This window comes from Scyliorhinus canicula, chromosome 1, assembly GCF_902713615.1.
Source record: "Scyliorhinus canicula chromosome 1, sScyCan1.1, whole genome shotgun sequence".
In the NCBI taxonomy this organism is placed as follows: Eukaryota; Metazoa; Chordata; class Chondrichthyes; order Carcharhiniformes; family Scyliorhinidae; genus Scyliorhinus; species Scyliorhinus canicula.
The window spans coordinates 202,732,803-202,750,574 of record NC_052146.1 but is presented as its reverse complement, the minus strand read 5'-3'; the positions used below and the strand labels follow the sequence as shown (position 1 = coordinate 202,750,574).

The 17,772-nt window shown below is 43.0% G+C and overlaps 1 protein-coding gene and 1 long non-coding RNA gene across 2 annotated transcripts in view; one reads left to right on the top strand and one right to left on the bottom strand.

Annotated features, from left to right (window-relative positions):
- The window catches only part of mcm8 (minichromosome maintenance 8 homologous recombination repair factor), a 38,953-nt gene that overhangs the window by 3,750 nt on the left and 17,431 nt on the right, over positions 1–17,772 (bottom strand). The window contains 11 exon segments of the mRNA XM_038806235.1: positions 3,461–3,670; positions 6,738–6,957; positions 7,549–7,744; positions 9,792–9,933; positions 11,522–11,662; positions 11,792–11,822; positions 11,903–12,069; positions 12,071–12,102; positions 13,638–13,789; positions 15,646–15,731; positions 15,808–16,006. Coding sequence (XP_038662163.1) covers positions 3,461–3,670; positions 6,738–6,957; positions 7,549–7,744; positions 9,792–9,933; positions 11,522–11,662; positions 11,792–11,822; positions 11,903–12,069; positions 12,071–12,102; positions 13,638–13,789; positions 15,646–15,731; positions 15,808–16,006 — 1,576 coding nt within the window.
- Positions 1–17,772, top strand: part of LOC119971124 — a 38,998-nt gene that overhangs the window by 7,190 nt on the left and 14,036 nt on the right. Inside the window, exon 2 of the long non-coding RNA XR_005461750.1 lies at positions 7,353–7,469. This is a non-coding gene — a long non-coding RNA (uncharacterized LOC119971124). The remainder of the gene's footprint in view (positions 1–7,352; positions 7,470–17,772) is intronic.

The window sequence follows — 17,772 nt, the reverse complement described above, 5'->3', positions numbered from 1 at the left end:
ATTGCCGGAATTCTCTGTTTGGGAGACTAAGTATTCCCGCCGGGACTGAATAGTGTGCGATTCGCACTTCCGTTGGGAGCGCTATTCGGTACGCCCGTACATGCAAACGGGCCAGCATTCTGCCAGTGCAAATGGAGAGCAATTCTCGGGCCCAGCAGGCGTAAATCCTGGGGCCAGAATTAACGCCAAAGAGCTTGACAGCTGGAGCTATTTTTAAACATTCCACTGACCACACACTCACTGCAGCCACAAAGATAGCTCAGAAAAGACCTGCCCCCACCCCCACAAGTTCAGGACTCTGAGATGGACCCACAGCTCCATGCCAGTGGGGAGAGAAGGGACACCCTCTTCCCTAGGATGGGACGGAGACTTTAGCCTACCCTCCTTAACAGAGACAGTCAGTGCTGGCAAACTCACCAGGAGAAAATAACTGGTGATCCAGAAGTGTGATATCATTGGTGAGGAAAGCCTCGATATCGCCACCAGCAAGGGACCGGAGCATGGTGTCAAAAGCGGCACCGGCCGCAAAACGGATTTCTTTTCATTTTGTGCAATGCTCTGCCCGATTACGATTCTTACTTCCGGCATTGCAAAGTGGCGAATCCAGCCCTTAGCTCAGGTGGCTGATAGCTTGATCATAGTGTAGGTTTTAAAGAGTATCTTAAAAGGTCGAAAGTGCAGCAAGAGATGTACAGGGAGGACGCTCCTGAGATTGGGGTGTAGGAACTGAAGAGAAGGCCATCAATGGTGGATTAAATTATGGGATGCACAAGATGTCACAATTGGAAGAGTGCAGATATCCTGGAGGGTGTGGAACAGGAGCAGACTACAGTGGGAGGGGAGAATTTGAAAAAGGATGAGAATTTAAAAATCAAGATGTTACTTGACCAGGAACTGGTCAAGTAACACATTATAGGGGAAGCACACTTTGTACAAAATAAGACAGCAGCAGCAGGGCTTTGGATGATCTGAAGTTATGGAAGGTGGATTACCAGAAGTGCATATTAAGAGTTGAGTTAAGCTAACAAAGGCAATTTGGGGGTTATCTTTGCATTCCAGAATGATCCTGAAATAGCGAGCAGTTTTCACAGATGAGAGGAGGACCAGATAGTGTTTTAAATGGTCCAACAAGATCTAACATGAACGCACACAGAATTGACTTCCGTGGTGGCCATTGAGTGAGCGGGCAAACATTTGGTGGCTCCTGCTCAAGGTGGATTTTTTCGGTCTTTTCTCCAGAGATATTCAAGTGCAAGAGGTGTAGGAGGGCCTGGGGAAGGTTTTACTCCTCTGGTGGCTGGTGGATGGATCCATGAACTAGTAGTGGGGAAAGAAGAAAAGAGCTGCTGGAGCAGGAGAGTCTTTGTGGTACGCCACAGGATAAGATGACAGAGGGCAAGGGAGTTGCACTGCGTACCCAGTGGTCAATGGAGCAGCGAATAGTGTTCCTTAATGGAAAGTTCTATCAGCAGAGGAAAGAGATTCTGGAAGACCTGGCCAAAGTGGTGGAACTGATTAAGTTGGAGATCGTGAGAGAAGAGCAGAGGCTGGAATCCCAGGGTCAGGCGATCCAGAAAGTGGAGGAGGCAGTGGGAGAGGACGCGGAGCAGTTGGCTTCATTGGTGGCTGAGGTGGGGGTGATGTGGGAGACCCAAAAGAAGCTGAAGCAGAAGGTGGAGGAATCGCTCCAGAAGACAAAATCTGAGGATCGTGGGGGTGTCTAGAGGCATCGAAAGTGCGGAGGCTGGCAGGTCTGTGGCCAAAATGTTGGAGAAGTTGATGGAGGAGGGGGAATTTGACCGGCCCCTGAAGATCAACAGGGCACTGATGAGGAGGCAGCAGGCGGGTGAGCGGCCAAAGGCGATGGTGGTGCAGTTGCACTGCTTCTGGACAAGAAGATGATTCTCCAATGGGCAAGGCAGACTAGGAAAAGCACCTGGGAAGGGAACAAGCTGTGGGTATACCAGGACCTGGGAGCAGAACTGGCGAAGAGGAGGTTCGGGCTTAACCATGTCAAGGCTGCCCTCTTTAAAAGGGGGATGAAGTTCAGAGTACTGTACCCGACCTGCCTGTGTGACTTTCCAGAAGCAGGAGTATTATTTCAACACGCAGAAGAGGAAATGGAGTTTATGAGGGATAATGGACTGGGAGGAGAGTGAGTACATTGAACTTTGGAGGCATTTGTGCTTGTGTGTGTGTTTATTTTTAAAATTTAGTGTACTCAATTCATTTTTTCCAATTAAGGGGCAATTTAGAATTCTCTCCCCATGAAATTCCGGACCTGCAGGTACCTAAAATGTTTTTCCCTCGGCAGCTCGTACTCTTCCTCCAGGTCCTCCAACATAGCAAACTTGCCTTAAGCTCTTAAGGTGGCTAGAAATTAAGTTTTATTAGAAAATTTCAGGGAATTGGGCAATGACTGATAAAGATTTCATTGAGGATGCAGTGGAAGATGTTGGAATGGGGGTGGAAGGGATGGAGGAACACTCACTCAGTAGACCAGAATCAAGAATGAAAGATGCAGCTTAGGGTACAGAGCTTGAGATTACAAAAGTTACATGAAGCAAAGTCTCAGGCTGAATTTTAAAATAAGTATCGCAATTTTTCAAATCAAGAACAAGGATGAGAGAAATGGAGCTTATGAGTTACAAGTAGTGGAGGACAGAAAGAAGAGCTTTGGAGAATTCTCAAGGAAACTGTGGCATAAGTGACTATTTCAGCAGGAATGGAGTTGAGGTAGGAATGGAGGTAGAAATGTGTGCCCATTGTAATAGTTGAAATGTGAGATTTGAAGGTCAGTTCAAGGTTCAACACAGTGCCTCAAAGGTTTGGATCAGGAGGTTTACCCAGAGGACAGCAAGTTTCCGAATTCGGCTCTGCTACAGGTAAAAACTATTGTTAAGTGTTACACCAAAGAAAAGGACTAAGTCTGTTTTGGCTGTCCTTCTGTGCATTTAGTGCCCAGATCAAGGGCAAGATTGATGGAGATCGAAAGAACACCTTTGGCCAGGGAATGAAATTTGTGAGGTTACCACAAACTGAGCCATTGAGGTCATTCATTCTCACCAAAGAGTCACCTTGTTCCCATATGAAGGATGATAGATACATCTGACCCAAAGAGTGGCGAGAGGATGCAGGAAGATTGATGGCTTTAGTGAGATAAGTTCTCCAACTCACTCTCTCTGCTGGCAACTACACCCAAAAGAATCAAGTCACAAAACCATAGGACTGATTCTTCAAGTTGTGCTCCCCTCAAATAAACATTTCAGTCAAAAAAGTATGGAATAACTCAATGTACTCTATTGAGTCATAAATGTCTACTTTGAACAATGTCCACAAGCATGTATTGCTTTTTGAACAAAATGGAAAAGTAAGTAACATGAAGCAATGCTGACAGACATTTTAATCACGGCCACATAGGTCAGGTTTAAATTGTTTCAACAAATACATCCATATTTACCTCTGTAAGCCTTATCAGCGACTCAAGCTGTCTCGTAGTGATTGGAGTGCTATCTGGACCTTGGTTTTGTCTCCTCAGCTCCAAGTAAAACTCCTGAAGCACTTGAGCCGCTTCAGCAGCTAACTTTGGGCAGACGTAATGGCGTGCATATCCAACATATTTTCTTAGTAACTGATGAGGTATAGGATCAAAGTTTTCTCCAGGGAAAACCTTTTAAAGACAAACACTTTACTTTAGAATATTATACATTGGAGAACACAAACTATTAGATTTTGGTTTGTTATGGTAATGTCTGGGCGGCACGGTGGCGCAGTGGTTCGCACTGCTGCCTCCAGCAGCCAAGGATCCAGGCTCAATCCCAGCCCAGGTCACTGCCTGTGTGGAGTTTGCACATTCTCCCCGTTAATGCGTGGGTCTCACTCCCACATCCCAAAGATGAGCAGGTTAAGTGGATTGGCCACGCTAAAATGCCCCCGAATTGGGGAAAAAAATGGGTACTCTAAATTTATATTTTTTTTAAAAAGAAAATGGCAATATTTTAGAAATATCAAGGCTTTTAGATATTGTTTTGAGGTCAAAGTTGTGCTAGAGTCTAGTAGAGCCTTAAAAATCATACTGATTAATTTAAATAAGATGCCTGTATTCAATTACATGCATGTCCAATTTACTACATCTCTGCTATTTCCCATTACTTTTTTATTCATTCACATGATGTGGCCATTGTTGACTAAGCCAGCATTTATTGCCCATCCTTAATAGCCCTCGAGAAGCTGGCAGTGAGCCACCTTCTTAAAATGCTGCAGTTCGTCTGGTGTAGGTACAACCACAGTGCTGTTAGGGAGGGAATTCCAGGATTTTGACTCAGCTAAAACGAATGACAAAATATTTCCATGATGTGGAGATGCCGGCGTTGGACTGGGGTGAGCACAGTAAGAAGTCTTACAACAGCAGGTTAAAATCCAACAGGCTTGTTTTGAATCACTAGCTTTTAGAGCACAGTCCTTCCTCAGGTGAATGAAGAGGTGGGTTCCAGAAACATAAATATATAGACAAAGTCAATGATGCAAGACAATACTCTGAATGTGAGCCTTTGCAGGTAATGAAGTCTTTACAGGTCCAGACGGAGCATGTGGAAAGAGGGATAATCACAGGTTAAAGAGGTGTGAATTGTCTCAAGCGAGGACAGTTGGTAGGATTTTGCAAGCCCAGGACAGATGGTGGAGTGAATGTAATACGACATGAATCCAAGGTCCCGGTTGAGGCCGTACTCATGTGTGCGGAACTTGGCTATAAGTTTCTGCTCAGCGATTCTGCATTGTCAACTGTCCTGAAGGCCACCTGGAGAACGCTTACCCGAAGATCAGAGGCTGAATACCCTTGACTGCTAAAGCGTTCCCTGACTGGAAGGGAACATTCCTGCCTGGCGATTGTCGTGTAATGTCCGTTCATCCGTTGTTGCAGCGTCTGCATGGTCTCACCAACGTACCATGCCTCGGGACATGCTTTTCTGCAACGTACGAGGTAGACAGCGTTGGCAGTTACATGAGTATGTACCACGTACCTGGTGGGTGGTATTCTCACGTGTAATGGTGGTACCCATGTCGATGACCTGGCATATCTTGCAGAGATTGCCATGGCAGGGTTGTATGGTGTCGTGGTCGCTGTTCTGAAGGCTGGGTAGTTTGCTGCAAGCAATGGTCATTTGAGGGTGCGAGGTTGTTTGAAGGCAAGTGATGGGGGTGCGGGAATGATCTTGGCAAGATGTTTGTCTTCATCAATGACGTGTTGAAGGCTGCAAAGAAGATGTCGTAGTTTTTCTGCTCCGGAGAAGTACTGGACGACAAAGGGTGCTCTGTCAGTTGTGTTCCGTGTTTGTCTTCCGAGGAGGTCGGTGCTGTGGTTTTTTTGCTGTGGCGTGCTGGAACTTTCGATCGAAGTGTTCAGCACCATATCCCGTTCGTACAAGGGCATTTTTCAGCGTCTGTAGATATCTGTTGCGCTCCTCTTCGTCTGAGCAGATTCTGTGTATACGGAGGGCTTGTCCATAGGGGATGGCTTCTTTAACGTGTTTAGGGTGGAAGCTGGAGAAGTGGAGCATTGAGGTTATCAGTGGGCCTGCGGTAAAGCAAAGTGCTGAGCTGACCGTCCTTGATGGAAATGAGTCCTCAGAACATCCCAAAGTTCTCCAGGTCTCCTGAAGCTTTCCCAATTTTATGAATTCATCTGATTCTTGTTTATGGGAACATGCAAAAATATTTCAGTGTAGGGGTTTATTATCTGTTTGCTGGGGAAGCAGTTATAGTTTGATGTTGCGATTAGCAACATATTCAATGGCTTCAGCTGATGGCAGTGAGTGGTTGTGATGCCATCAAGAATGGATCTGTCAGGCAGATGTTCAGCAGGTGGGCGGTGGTCTGACTTGGATGGGCAGGGTCACAATTTGAGCTGTTCCTCATGTACCAGTTGCAGAGTTTGTGTCCACATCTTCCATGTCCTACCTCACATGGTTGAGGGTTGCCGCATGTTCTGTGAAAGGTTGAAACCTGGGACTTCACTTGGGTCAGTTACCAAGTTACAGTTGGTGATGTTTGCCATCAACCAGGAGGTGTGCCATCAGAGGTTGGGGGACGTTTTCCCTGCTGCCTTCAGGAGGTTCAATATGTACTAGCATGAGAAACCACTTGAGCTGCATTGGTCTCAACGTCCCAGAATTAATCCTCAGGGCTTCTAGAGGTGATATCTACCATATTAGGTGGGGCTACTGGTTTACAGGGATAGGGCACGGGCTTAAGTAGGGTGCTCTTTCCAAGGGCCGGTGCAGACTCGATGGGCCTAATGGCCTCCTTCTGCACTGGAAAGTCTATGATTTTATGTTTGTGTGGCTGCTCCAGGGGCAAATACAGCAGCAGTATTCTGCTTTTGGGTAGCAGTATGTAGTCTTAAGTCCATGACATCTTTGCCAATCTCTCCTCAGCTCTCACGTATCCCTGACTTCTATTCTGCTCCACCTTCTCCACCCTCTTCTCCAAGTATATAAACCATTGCATTTCTGCCTCTCTTCAGTTCCGAAGAGTCTTGCAGACTTGAAATTTTAACCCCGTTTCTCTTTCTATAGTTGCTGCCAGACCTGCCGAGTCTTTTCAGCATTTTCTGTTTTTATTACTGGCAAGATGCTGTCTTTTTCACGATTATAAACATATTAGGAAATACATTAATTATACATTCACACAAACTATATCTAGTTTCACTATTTCACCATTACTTCACATATCTGTACCTTTAATCTTTCTGATAATGGTTTGTCTGAAGCAATTTCAAGTACTGACACATTATTGTCTTGTGTGCTTTGACGCAAAACTGTGGCACTGCTCAAGGTTGCTTTCTTCCCAGCATGCAAAGCCATGACATGTTCTGAGAGAAGGTTGTCATGATCTTCATTTGGAGTATCAAGCAGAATAAACACCAAATCAAATCTTGAAAGTAGGGCACTTCCCATTCTGAAACAGTAAACATAAATAATGAAACCTACCTGACATGTGAATATTACTGTTTGTTCCTAAGGTTTTTCTGTATTAATTTCATCCTGTAGAAATTGTATAGCCTACAATTCATACAGGTCAGCAATACATTATTTAATATTCCACCTTACTGGAAGAAATATAATTATCGATGGATGTGCTTTGCAAGCCAATTAAAAACTATGATGAATGGCTTCAGAGAAGTTTGAGAATTTATGTTGAATTAATAGTCTATTGGATTTCTTAATTTTTAAAAATTGACTTCCAGCCTCTAACACCTAAAAAATAACTCCCATTGAAAAGTTTTAAATACTGACTTTCGATTATTTCCATGCTATTTAACATTCTCTCTTCCTCTAAATTCTATGTTAAAGTGGCCGTGTCCATTTGACAGTGCAGCTGATACAGGAAATTGACTGTGAGACAAATCAAAGAGAGAAATAGACCTGCTATTAAATAATGCGGACTTTTGGGAGCACAACCACCAGACCGTGAGTTTCTGTCTTTTCGTATTACCTGAACTGCTAAAACAGAAAAATAATCAGTGTTAATTATACAAGCACAACTTACTTTAAGTTCTCAGAGACTGTTTTAGCTTTACTGTAGTGGCCTCCAACTGGATTAGCAGCTGCAAGAATTGAAGTTCTGGCTGGCAAACTGCAAACAATTCCAGCTTTGGCTAGACTGATACTCTGTTGCTCCATGGCTTCCAGCAAGGCTTGGTGCTGGTTTCCCATTTTATCAAATTCATCAATACAACAAATGCCTGAAATAGGTCCGGGGGAGAGGGGGTGGGGAAGAGAGAGAGAGAGAGAGCACACTTCCAGGATTATAATACAGAAATATCAATTCTACCAAAATAAATCAGTAATTCTAGCGCTTTCTGAATAAGGAATAATTCCAAAGTAACACTGATGCCAATGCTTTCGGATAAGCTGGAAAAAGAGCACAAGCTGAAGTTACAATTTGAGTAACAATTAAATACAGAAACTAATTATATTCCAAACAAGGAGCACCTCATCCTTCCGGTGAAAAGGGGCCAAATCTTCACTCCTATACATAAATGGTGAGCTGACGTAGAATCTCACAGCTCTGAAAGAGGCTATTCAGCTACTGTGCCTGTACTGTCTCCTTAGAAAGGTCTTTTCAATTTATCCAGCTTTTTCCCCATAACCCTGCAAATCTGTCAACTTCATGTGCATGTAACATAATAATCTTTATTGTCACGTTAACACTGCAATTAAGTTACTGTGAAAATCCCCTAGTCGCCACATTCCGGTGCCTGTTCAGGCACACGGAGGAAGAATTCAGAATCTCCAAATGACCTAACAGCACGTCTTTCGGGACTTGTGGGAGGAAACCGGAGCACCCGGAGAAAATCCACGCAGACACAGGGAGAAAGTGCAGACTCCGCACAGACAGTGACCTAAGCCGGAAATCAAACCTGGGACCCTGGTGCTGTGAAGCAACAGTGCTAACCACTGTGCTACCATGCTGCCCAATTGCCTTTTGAAATCTCCTATGAAATTAGATTCCGTCACTCCTTCAGGCAGTGCACTTCAGAATTCAACAACACTGGTGTCATATAGCAGCTTTAACATCCCCAGGCACTTTACAGGAGCACCATAAAGCAGAATTTGACACAAAGTCGCACAAGGAAATATGAAGGCAGATGACCAAAAACTTAAACGAGGAGGTAGGTTTTAGGGAGCATCTTAAAGTTGAAAAGAGGGGAAGAGGTGCAGAGAGGTTTAAGGAGGGAATTCCAGAGCTTGGGACCTTAGCAGCTGAAGCCAAAGCCACTGATGGAGGAGCAATGTCAGGGTAGATTTTGAGGACAGAATTAGTCTTTGTGAAAGAAATTTCCTTTTTTCCCCTCTGGTCCTTTGCCAATTCTTTCCTTTCTAAGAAAAACAGACCCAGGCAGAACTAGTGATTTGCATGACTTTCTTTTTTCTGCATTCAATGCACAGTTCCCATAACCTCTCAGACCACCTCATCAACTTGCACTGCCACCTTCAAGAATTTGTTCTTGTACCCTTTCAAAATAGTACTATTTGCATTAAGTTGCCTCTCCAGGTTGTCCCTCCTAAAATGCATCAGTTCGTACTTACCCACATTAAATTGTATCTGACCTGTGCCTGTCCATTTCACCAGTTTGTCCATATCCCCTGAAGTCTGCTTCTATCCTGCTCATTATTTACTGCATTGCCAAGTTTCGTAATATCCGCAAACTTGAAAAATTGTACTTTCTATATCCAAGTCAGGGCATCATTACAACAAGAAAACCAATGGACCTGATACCAACTACTTTGGGGATGGGTGGGGGCAATGTATACATTAAAAAAAGGAACAAATAGTCAAAGAATAAGAATTAATGCAATGACAAAGAATACATAGCTTGTTGGGAATAGATTTCAGAACATACAATACCAATACCTGACTTGAGGGGTTTAATACGATGATCTGCAATAACAAAAGGCAAGCCTGACTCATACCTTATAATAGTTTGAAATTAACCAATGCCGTGGGTTCAAAAAAGATCCCACTGCCAAATGTTCCATTTGCAAATGTACATTTATGAGCATACCAGAGTTGTTATTTTCTGAAAATGTAATTACCACCCAACTATCCCTTTGTGATAAACCAACTGTGGTAAAGAGTGCCTGAATCCTAGTCAGCTGCTCCATGGCACTTTGAATTGACAGTCAATTGAATAGTCAGCAATACTCTCAAGATACATGTACTTTGTAGTTGATGACAGTGTTAATTAACTATGCATGTCATCACCATATAATAAATCTATGGATTACCTTGATCGCCCAGTACAAGGGCTCCTGCTTCCAGTGCAAAATCTCCCGATCCACTGTCCCTTGATAAAGTTACAGTAAGTCCAGAACTGGTGGTGGTATTACCACAGACATATACTCCTCGTGGGGCAATATTACACACTGCCTAAAAATAAAATTGTACGTGGACACTTCAGCATGAAATATAGCTAAATACACTTATCTCCAAACTGCATAATTAGCACCATGTTTTTGAAGGCAACAATAAGTAGAAGCAAAAGATCAAACATGCAACCAATGTCTTTTGAAAATCAAATACGATATTAAATGCTGAGTGCTGGTTACACATTTAATATTTTACAGTACCTTCTCTCTCCTTTACGTCACATTCTCAATTAAATGGACTACACATTAATTCAAACATAATCACTATCTATAATTATTTCAGGAAAATTTTATCCCACAGGAAATGTCTGCCTAAAATGGAAGGAATCACAAATGAGTATTAGGAGTTGCGTGAAATACAGATTTATATTTCACTGTTGCTGACAATCCTCTTATTTAATGAGTTAATCCACAAGATTAGTATATAAATCACAACTTTGTTCATTGATGCTCTTTCTTAAAAATACAATTACCTTTTACCCAGCAGAATTCAGCATTTTTCATCCATAGAATTCCTACAGTGCAGGAGGCCATTCAGCCCATCGAGTCTGCACCGACCCTCTGAAAGAGCACCCCTACCTAGGCCCATTCCCCCACCCTATTCCTGTAACCCTACCTAAACCGCACATTTTGGACTGTGGGAGGAAACTCATGCAGACATGGGGCGAACGTGCAAACTCCACACAGTCACCCAAGGCCAGAATTGAACGCCAGTCCCTGGCGCTGTGAGGTAGCAGTGCTAACCACTGTGCCACCATGCTGCCCAAAAACAAAGACCTTGAAATTACTCGGATGTTAGCATTACACATTCAGCACATTCATAAGTAATATGTTTATTTTAGTGGTGGATGCAATTCATATAAAGCATCAAAAGGCATAATTGTTAAGTTTTGTTTCATAGGCGAAGTCAAGAATGCAGTCATAGTGGGGACGAAGAATGCACTTCCAGGATAGAACATATTCTTTTTTCTAACAGTCCCAAGTTTGCCCACTACATCCAACATCAGGAGCAGGTTTGGCTAATTCTGACGCAATTGGAAAGTGTAACATTATCCTGTGGAACTGAACTAAGCTCACTTGTAGAAAGCACCAAGATCCTCATAATGTGATGCTGTCTAGTTCCCACAATGTGAAATTCAGGAGGGTAGACAGGCAGTCAGGTATTGGGCTTTGCACAGCAATGGAAGAAATTTTATTGACAGGGTCCCTGCCACTCTCCACTGTACGGATGCCAATTCTATGCATTTGGATACTCAATTAGATGTCTTCCATGCTCTAAATTTGCCAACACTCTGAAGAAGAGTCATACGGACTCAAAATGTTAACTCTGTTTCTCTCTCCTCAGATGCTGCCAGACTTGCTGAGCTTTTCCAGCATTTTTCAGTTTCTATTTCACAAAACACTAGTCACTTGAGCAAAATAGAGAGGCTAGTTGACACCCTGCTTCCCTAAGTAACAATCCACAACTAACAGGAAAAAATATCAAAGACATTTTTTTCAAACAAAAAAATGATTTGTTCAAGTTTTTAAATCCTTACATTCTGCCTATAAAAGGAGGTTTTTTGTTACATGTGATAAATATCACTTGCCTGCAACATTTGACTCTTTCCAAGTCCAGGATCACCAACTATGAGGACGTGAGGATCACCTCGGATGGGAATGCGATTTTGATCATCCACGTATTTTTGGCAGCCTCCAAAGAGTGCCAGTGCCAATCCTGCTTTGACAAGCTATGAAGAAAGCAACCCATTACCGAAAGCTTTTATTTTACAAGACAAAATTAAGCAAGCACCAAAAAATTTGTATTATCAGTCATTTACAAATTAATGATAACTTTCTTACTCTGGCACGACACTCACCTCATGACCATATATAGCAGGACACAATGAGCTGCAAAACAAATCAAGATCTGTAGTTGTCTTTCAAAATTATATCGAACATCAATTTTAAATTATTAGGGTATAACATACTTGACAAATAACTTGAGCAGATTTTCCTCAGCCTGAATCTCTTGAATTGCATAAAGCTCTTTAAGTGTAAACTCCATGGAGGTTGTATGACCAGACCCCTCTTCAGAACTCATATTCCTCCGTCCTTTACTGTTACTGATGGAGTTGGCCTCAATGTACAAAAAAAAACATGCACTTGTCATCTTTGTTTTTAGTCTTCCCTAAAATGTCAAGTAGAGCAGAATAATGAATAGATATAGTATATAAACACAATACAGCTGAAATGCAGAGAACCAGTGGACCTTCCATGGCATTAATCAGAGGAAACGGCCAGGTTAAGAATATGTTATGGCTTGTTTTCAGGCACAGAACTGAAAGCTTCTCATGGGCACCTGAGTAAGAAGACCCCAAGGGTCAACAGTAATTGGGTCCCAGTGGCCATTTTTATAACCATGACAAACTGCCAGCACATGTTGTGCCTCTGGTGATAGTTTACCACGTTGCTGCTCTCCAATTTAGGCAGCAACATGGAAACTTTCCAGCTCCACATTGTGGTGCATGTTAAAAAGAAAGTTCGTTACAATACAAGGTCAGATTATAGACAACAAACTTCACAAAAGGGTCACAAAATGAGTGCATGACATGCATTTCAGTATCGGAAAGAGAGGCCTACACTCCTTTCAGATGGCTATTTTAAAAAATAACAGCCCTGAAAAATTTGACAGTAGCCCAAATGCGCTCATGGGTGTGATTTAACCGTAAATTTCAAATGCTCTAGGAGAGTGACTTTGTAACCAACTCAAGGATGTCAATTAACAGATCAGTAATTCTCCTGGAATATGCCATGATTAAGGCTCAGTCGGTAGCACATCAGTCCCAATCACTTCTTTTGGTTCAGAGAAGGTGCTGACATTCATAGTTATCACATGTAGCGCAGATCTATTTTATTTTTAAATCATGTGAAAACTAAATAATACTGGATACATGCATAGCATGGAGTAGAACAGGTTGAAAAGTTGCAACACATCTCAGTGCTTCAGGAAAGATTGGAAGGATCTGACCACATGATGACTTACTGGGCAATAAGTGCTGGCCTAGCCAGTAACACCACAACCCATAAAAATGAATTTTTAAAAACACGATTGATCAATTTTCCAATATAAATGTAGCACAGCAGCACCCAGCTAGGATTATATTTTCTTGGACAGGAACAGTGAACGCTGGAAAAGCTCCGCAAGTCTGGCAGCATCCGTAGGGAGAAAATCAGAGCCAACAGTTTGAGTCTGACAAATTCCAGCATCCACAGTATTTTACTTATCTTTTCTTGGCTTGGTACATCAGCATACACATTGATGTGAAGTGGTAGCTTCTAGGTACACTAGTATAACCACTCCAGGACACATCAGTAATCTCCATCATTAGAAACATGCCCGGTGAAGGCTCAAAATGGCAGTGGAAATTAGTCATAAAAACCAACGTGGCCTGAGCTTTGAGATATGTTATAGATTCATGCATGGATAACAATACTTATTCCGCAATGTACTCATTTCAACTCTTTTAAACTAGTTCCATATTTTTATTCTCTGGATATGAAAGATAGAGGAAAAGAGATGAAGATCTATAATACAGGCCAAGGTGATGGAAGTCAGAGGTAGTTGAAATTGAAACAAAGTTGTCACAGAGACATTTAGTAGTTGTTGCAAATATCCTGGCCAGCAAACAAAACGTGTTCCATTTGAGCAAACTATGGTCATACCTTCACTACTGTTTACCACCTTGACAATTCCTGTGACAGTTACCATATCTCCTGGAACACAACTGTCAACCAAGTCTTGGATAAGCTCACATTCTATAGTTCGAGGGATTCTTCCAGCCTCTCTTTTATCATCTGATGCAAGCTCCTGTAATCTGGAAAAAAAAAATCCAAGCAGATATACTACTTCACCCAAATGTGAAAAGACCGTTCCACATTAAAACATTTGCGTGTAGCAAAACCAAGTTCGTTCTTGTATCTTAAAAATAAACGTACTGTTGAGACCCATCAGTTCTACAGCCTCTCAACTACAAACTGCAATTTTCTAGGTACAGGTACAAATACTGAATCTTTACATCACTGAAGCTACTGCAGTGGGTAGATGAGTATTCAAACTTTTACAGTCCCATTCCCAATTGAAAGTAGTGGTGAGCCTTTTGAACCACAGTCTGTCTGGTGTAGTTACACCCATAAGAAGAGAGTTCAACGTTTTTGATGCAACAATGGTGAAGGAACGGTGATATTATCCAAGTCAGGATGGTGTGTGACTTGGAGAGAAACTTGCAGGTGATATTTCCATGTGCCTGATGCCTTTATCTTCTAAGTGGTAACGGTCGCAGGTTTGGAAGTTGCTGTTGAAGGAGCCTTGGCAAGCTGCTGTGGTGCATCATACAGTTCAGGACTTGTGCTCCAGAATTAATTACACCCCTTGCCCGGCTGTTCCTATACAATACAATGCTAGAATCTACATGACAATATGAAAAATTGCCCATATTTATCATACAGATGGTATACACAGCTGCTACTCCATGCCACTGGTAGAGGGAGTGAATGGTTCAGACGGTGGATGGAGTACCAATTAAGTAGGCTGCTTTGTCCTGAATTATGTTGAGCTTCCTGAGTGTTACTGGGGCTGTACTCATCCAGGCAAGTGCAAAGTATCCATCACACTGTTGTATCTAGTAAATTATATTTAGGCTTTGGTGCGGGAGGAGGTGAAAGCGATGTCTTGGGACTGAAATGATTGGCCTTCAACAACCAAAACCATCTTCTTTTGAATTAAGTATGACTCCAAACAGTGGACTGAGTTTCCCCCTAATTCCCATTGACTCCAATTTTGCTAGGACTCCTTGGTACCATACTTGGTCAAATGATGCCTTGATGTCAAGGGCAGTCCATCTCGTCTCACCTCTAGAGTTAAGCTCTTTTGTCCATGTTCAGACCAAGGTTTTAATGAGGTCGAGTGGACTGGCAGTAGTGGAACCCAAAGCGAGCCTCCGTGAGGTTATCGCTATACAAGTTTGTTTGATAACACCATCAGTGACACCTGCCATCACTGATGATGATCGAGAGTGGATTGATATGGTAATTGGCAGGTTTGGATTTGTATTGATTTTGTAAACAGGAAATACATGGGCACTTTTTCATATTGTCATGTAGATGCTAGCATTGTATTGTACAGGAACAGCCGAGCAAGGGGTGCATTTAATTCTGAAGCAAAGGTCCTCAGTTTTCTTGATATCAAATGGTGTGAATCGAATTAGCAATTGAATCCTATCTTCTATGTATTGCTCCTATCTTCTATGTATCCATAGCACTTGGGGCGAATGGGATCAAAGGTTATGGGAAGAAAGCAAGATTAGGCCATTGAGTTGAATGATCAGCCATGATCGTGATAAATGGCAGAGCAGGCTCGAAGGGCCAAGAGGCCTCCTCTTGCTCCTATCTCTATGCATCCATGATGTTGGAGACCTCAGGAGGAGGCAGAGATGGATCATCCCATTTAAGCATCAACTATTTCAGATCTTCTGAGCTATGAATTTTCCTTGTAATCCCTGCACACATTAGAAACATGGTATAATAGTCTTAAACAAGTACTGATAACTCCCCTATTGAAAGCACCAAATAGAACCACAATGCAAAGGTCAGGCCTTTCTGGTCAGCTGAACGGAATAATATATTTTTTAAATATAAAGAAAATGCAACGGTTTTTAATCAAAAGTTCACTTACTTGATAGATTGCCAGTCTACAGTAACTGTTAATGGAGAGCTTCTATTCGGTGTAAAGGATCGACTGCGACAATCTGGCACTGAACACTTTAAAAAGAAATTGAACTTAGTTTCCTCAAATAATTCTAAACTTTTGTTTCTCTCCATCATGATAGCATAATACCTTTGTAGGGAGTGTGTATTTTCCATCAGGAAGAGGTAGACTCTGAGTATCTCCACATGTATTACATTTAAAGGCCATTCTGGTGCAGAAAGGTTTGACGTTGCTGACACGGACAACTGTTCCACGCAGAGAAACATATTTTCCATAGCAATTTGCTCGTAGATTTTTCAACGATGTCAAAGGCTCATAGTTATAGACCCTAAAAATGTACACATTTTGCATGAGATTTAAATGCTTATTTTATGATCGTGAAAATGGTATACTGAATCCTGGATGTTTTTATCATACTGTGATATTACACCTTATATTCAGATGTTTTATGAATATAAAATCTGAGTTTATGGCAAATCACAATTGAACGAGTGCCAAATCAATCAGTAAACTGAGAATGGAAATAAAAATAAAATTTTCTGTGTTACAATAAATAGTATCTCTTTTTTTTTTAAATAAACAATTCTATTGAGGTAGATCTTGGCTTTATAAACAGTTACTGACATCATCAGAAAGAAAGCAAAAAAGGCAAAAATGTGCAAACATCCACGTACTTTCAATATTTCCATCGTAACATATTGCACAAGCCCGCTCCCCTCCCCCCGGTACTACCCGCCATATTTTCCCTCCTACTCTACTCTACCCCCCCTCCCCCCCTCCCCCCTGCTGACGCTCACTCTGCCGCAAAGAAGTCAATAAATGGTTGCCACCTCCAGGTGAACCCCTGCACAGATCCCCTCAAGGCGAACTTAATTTTTTCCACCCCAGGAAAATCGACATGTCCGCAAGCCACCACTCAGTCCTCGGGGGCTTTGAGTCCCTCCACGCCAATAATATTCGTCGCCGGGCTATCAGGGAAGCAAAGGCCAACACATCGGCCTCTTTCTCCCCCTGAACTCCCGGGTCTTCCGAAACCCCAAAAATTGCCACCCCTGGACTCATCACCACCCTTGTTTTTAGCACCTGGGACATGGCCCCCGCAAATCCCTCCCAGTACCCCCTCAGCTCAGGGCATGCCCAAAACATGTGAACATGGTTCGCTGGTCCTCCCGCGCACCTAGCGCATTTGTCCTCTATCCCGAAAAATTTGCTCATCCGAGCCACCGTCATATGGGCCCAGTGAACGACCTTAAATTGGATCAGCCCGAGCCTAGCACATGTCGCGGTCGAATTGACCCTACTCAGGGCCTCTGCCCACAGCCCATCCTCCATTTCCCCGCCTAGCTCCTCCTCCCATTTAAGTTTCAGTTCCTCTGTCTGGGACCCTTCCTCCCTCCTGAGCACCTTATATATACCCGAGACTCTGCCCTCCCCTTCTTCCCTCCTAGAGACTATTCTGTCGAGGATCCCCATTGGCGGGAGGCGCGGGAAAGATGGGACCTGTCTACGAACAAAGTCCCGCAACTGTAGGTATCCAAAATCATTTCCCCTTACCAACCCAAATTTCTCCTCCAAGCTCCTCAAACTCGCGAAGCTCCCTTCCAGGAACATATCACCCACCCTTCCCGCCCCTGCTCGCCGCCATACTCGGAACCCCCCATCCATACTGCCGGGGGCAAACCGATGGTTGTCGCAGATTGGCGCCTAGACAGACGCCCCCATCTCCCCCACATGCCTCCTCCACTGGCCCCATATCCGCAGGGTCGCCACCACTACCGGGCTGGTGGTGTACTTGGCCGGCGGCAGAATAAATAGTATCTCTAACACAAATCTCTTATCCATCACATTCAAGTTTGTGTTGCACCCAAGTAATTGAAGTGTAATGATTCCAAATATCATGGCAAATTCGGGCGGAGCTGGGATTCTTGTTGGAATGACAAACCTTTAGTATCCAGGGTATGGCAGGGAGAGTGGGAGAAAAAGAGCAAAGAATAACATCATTTCCCAGAATCCACTGACATTTCCAACACTTGTGCATATGACACAAAGCACTTCACACAATAGCCACAGGGTGGGATTCTCTGTTTCAGAGAC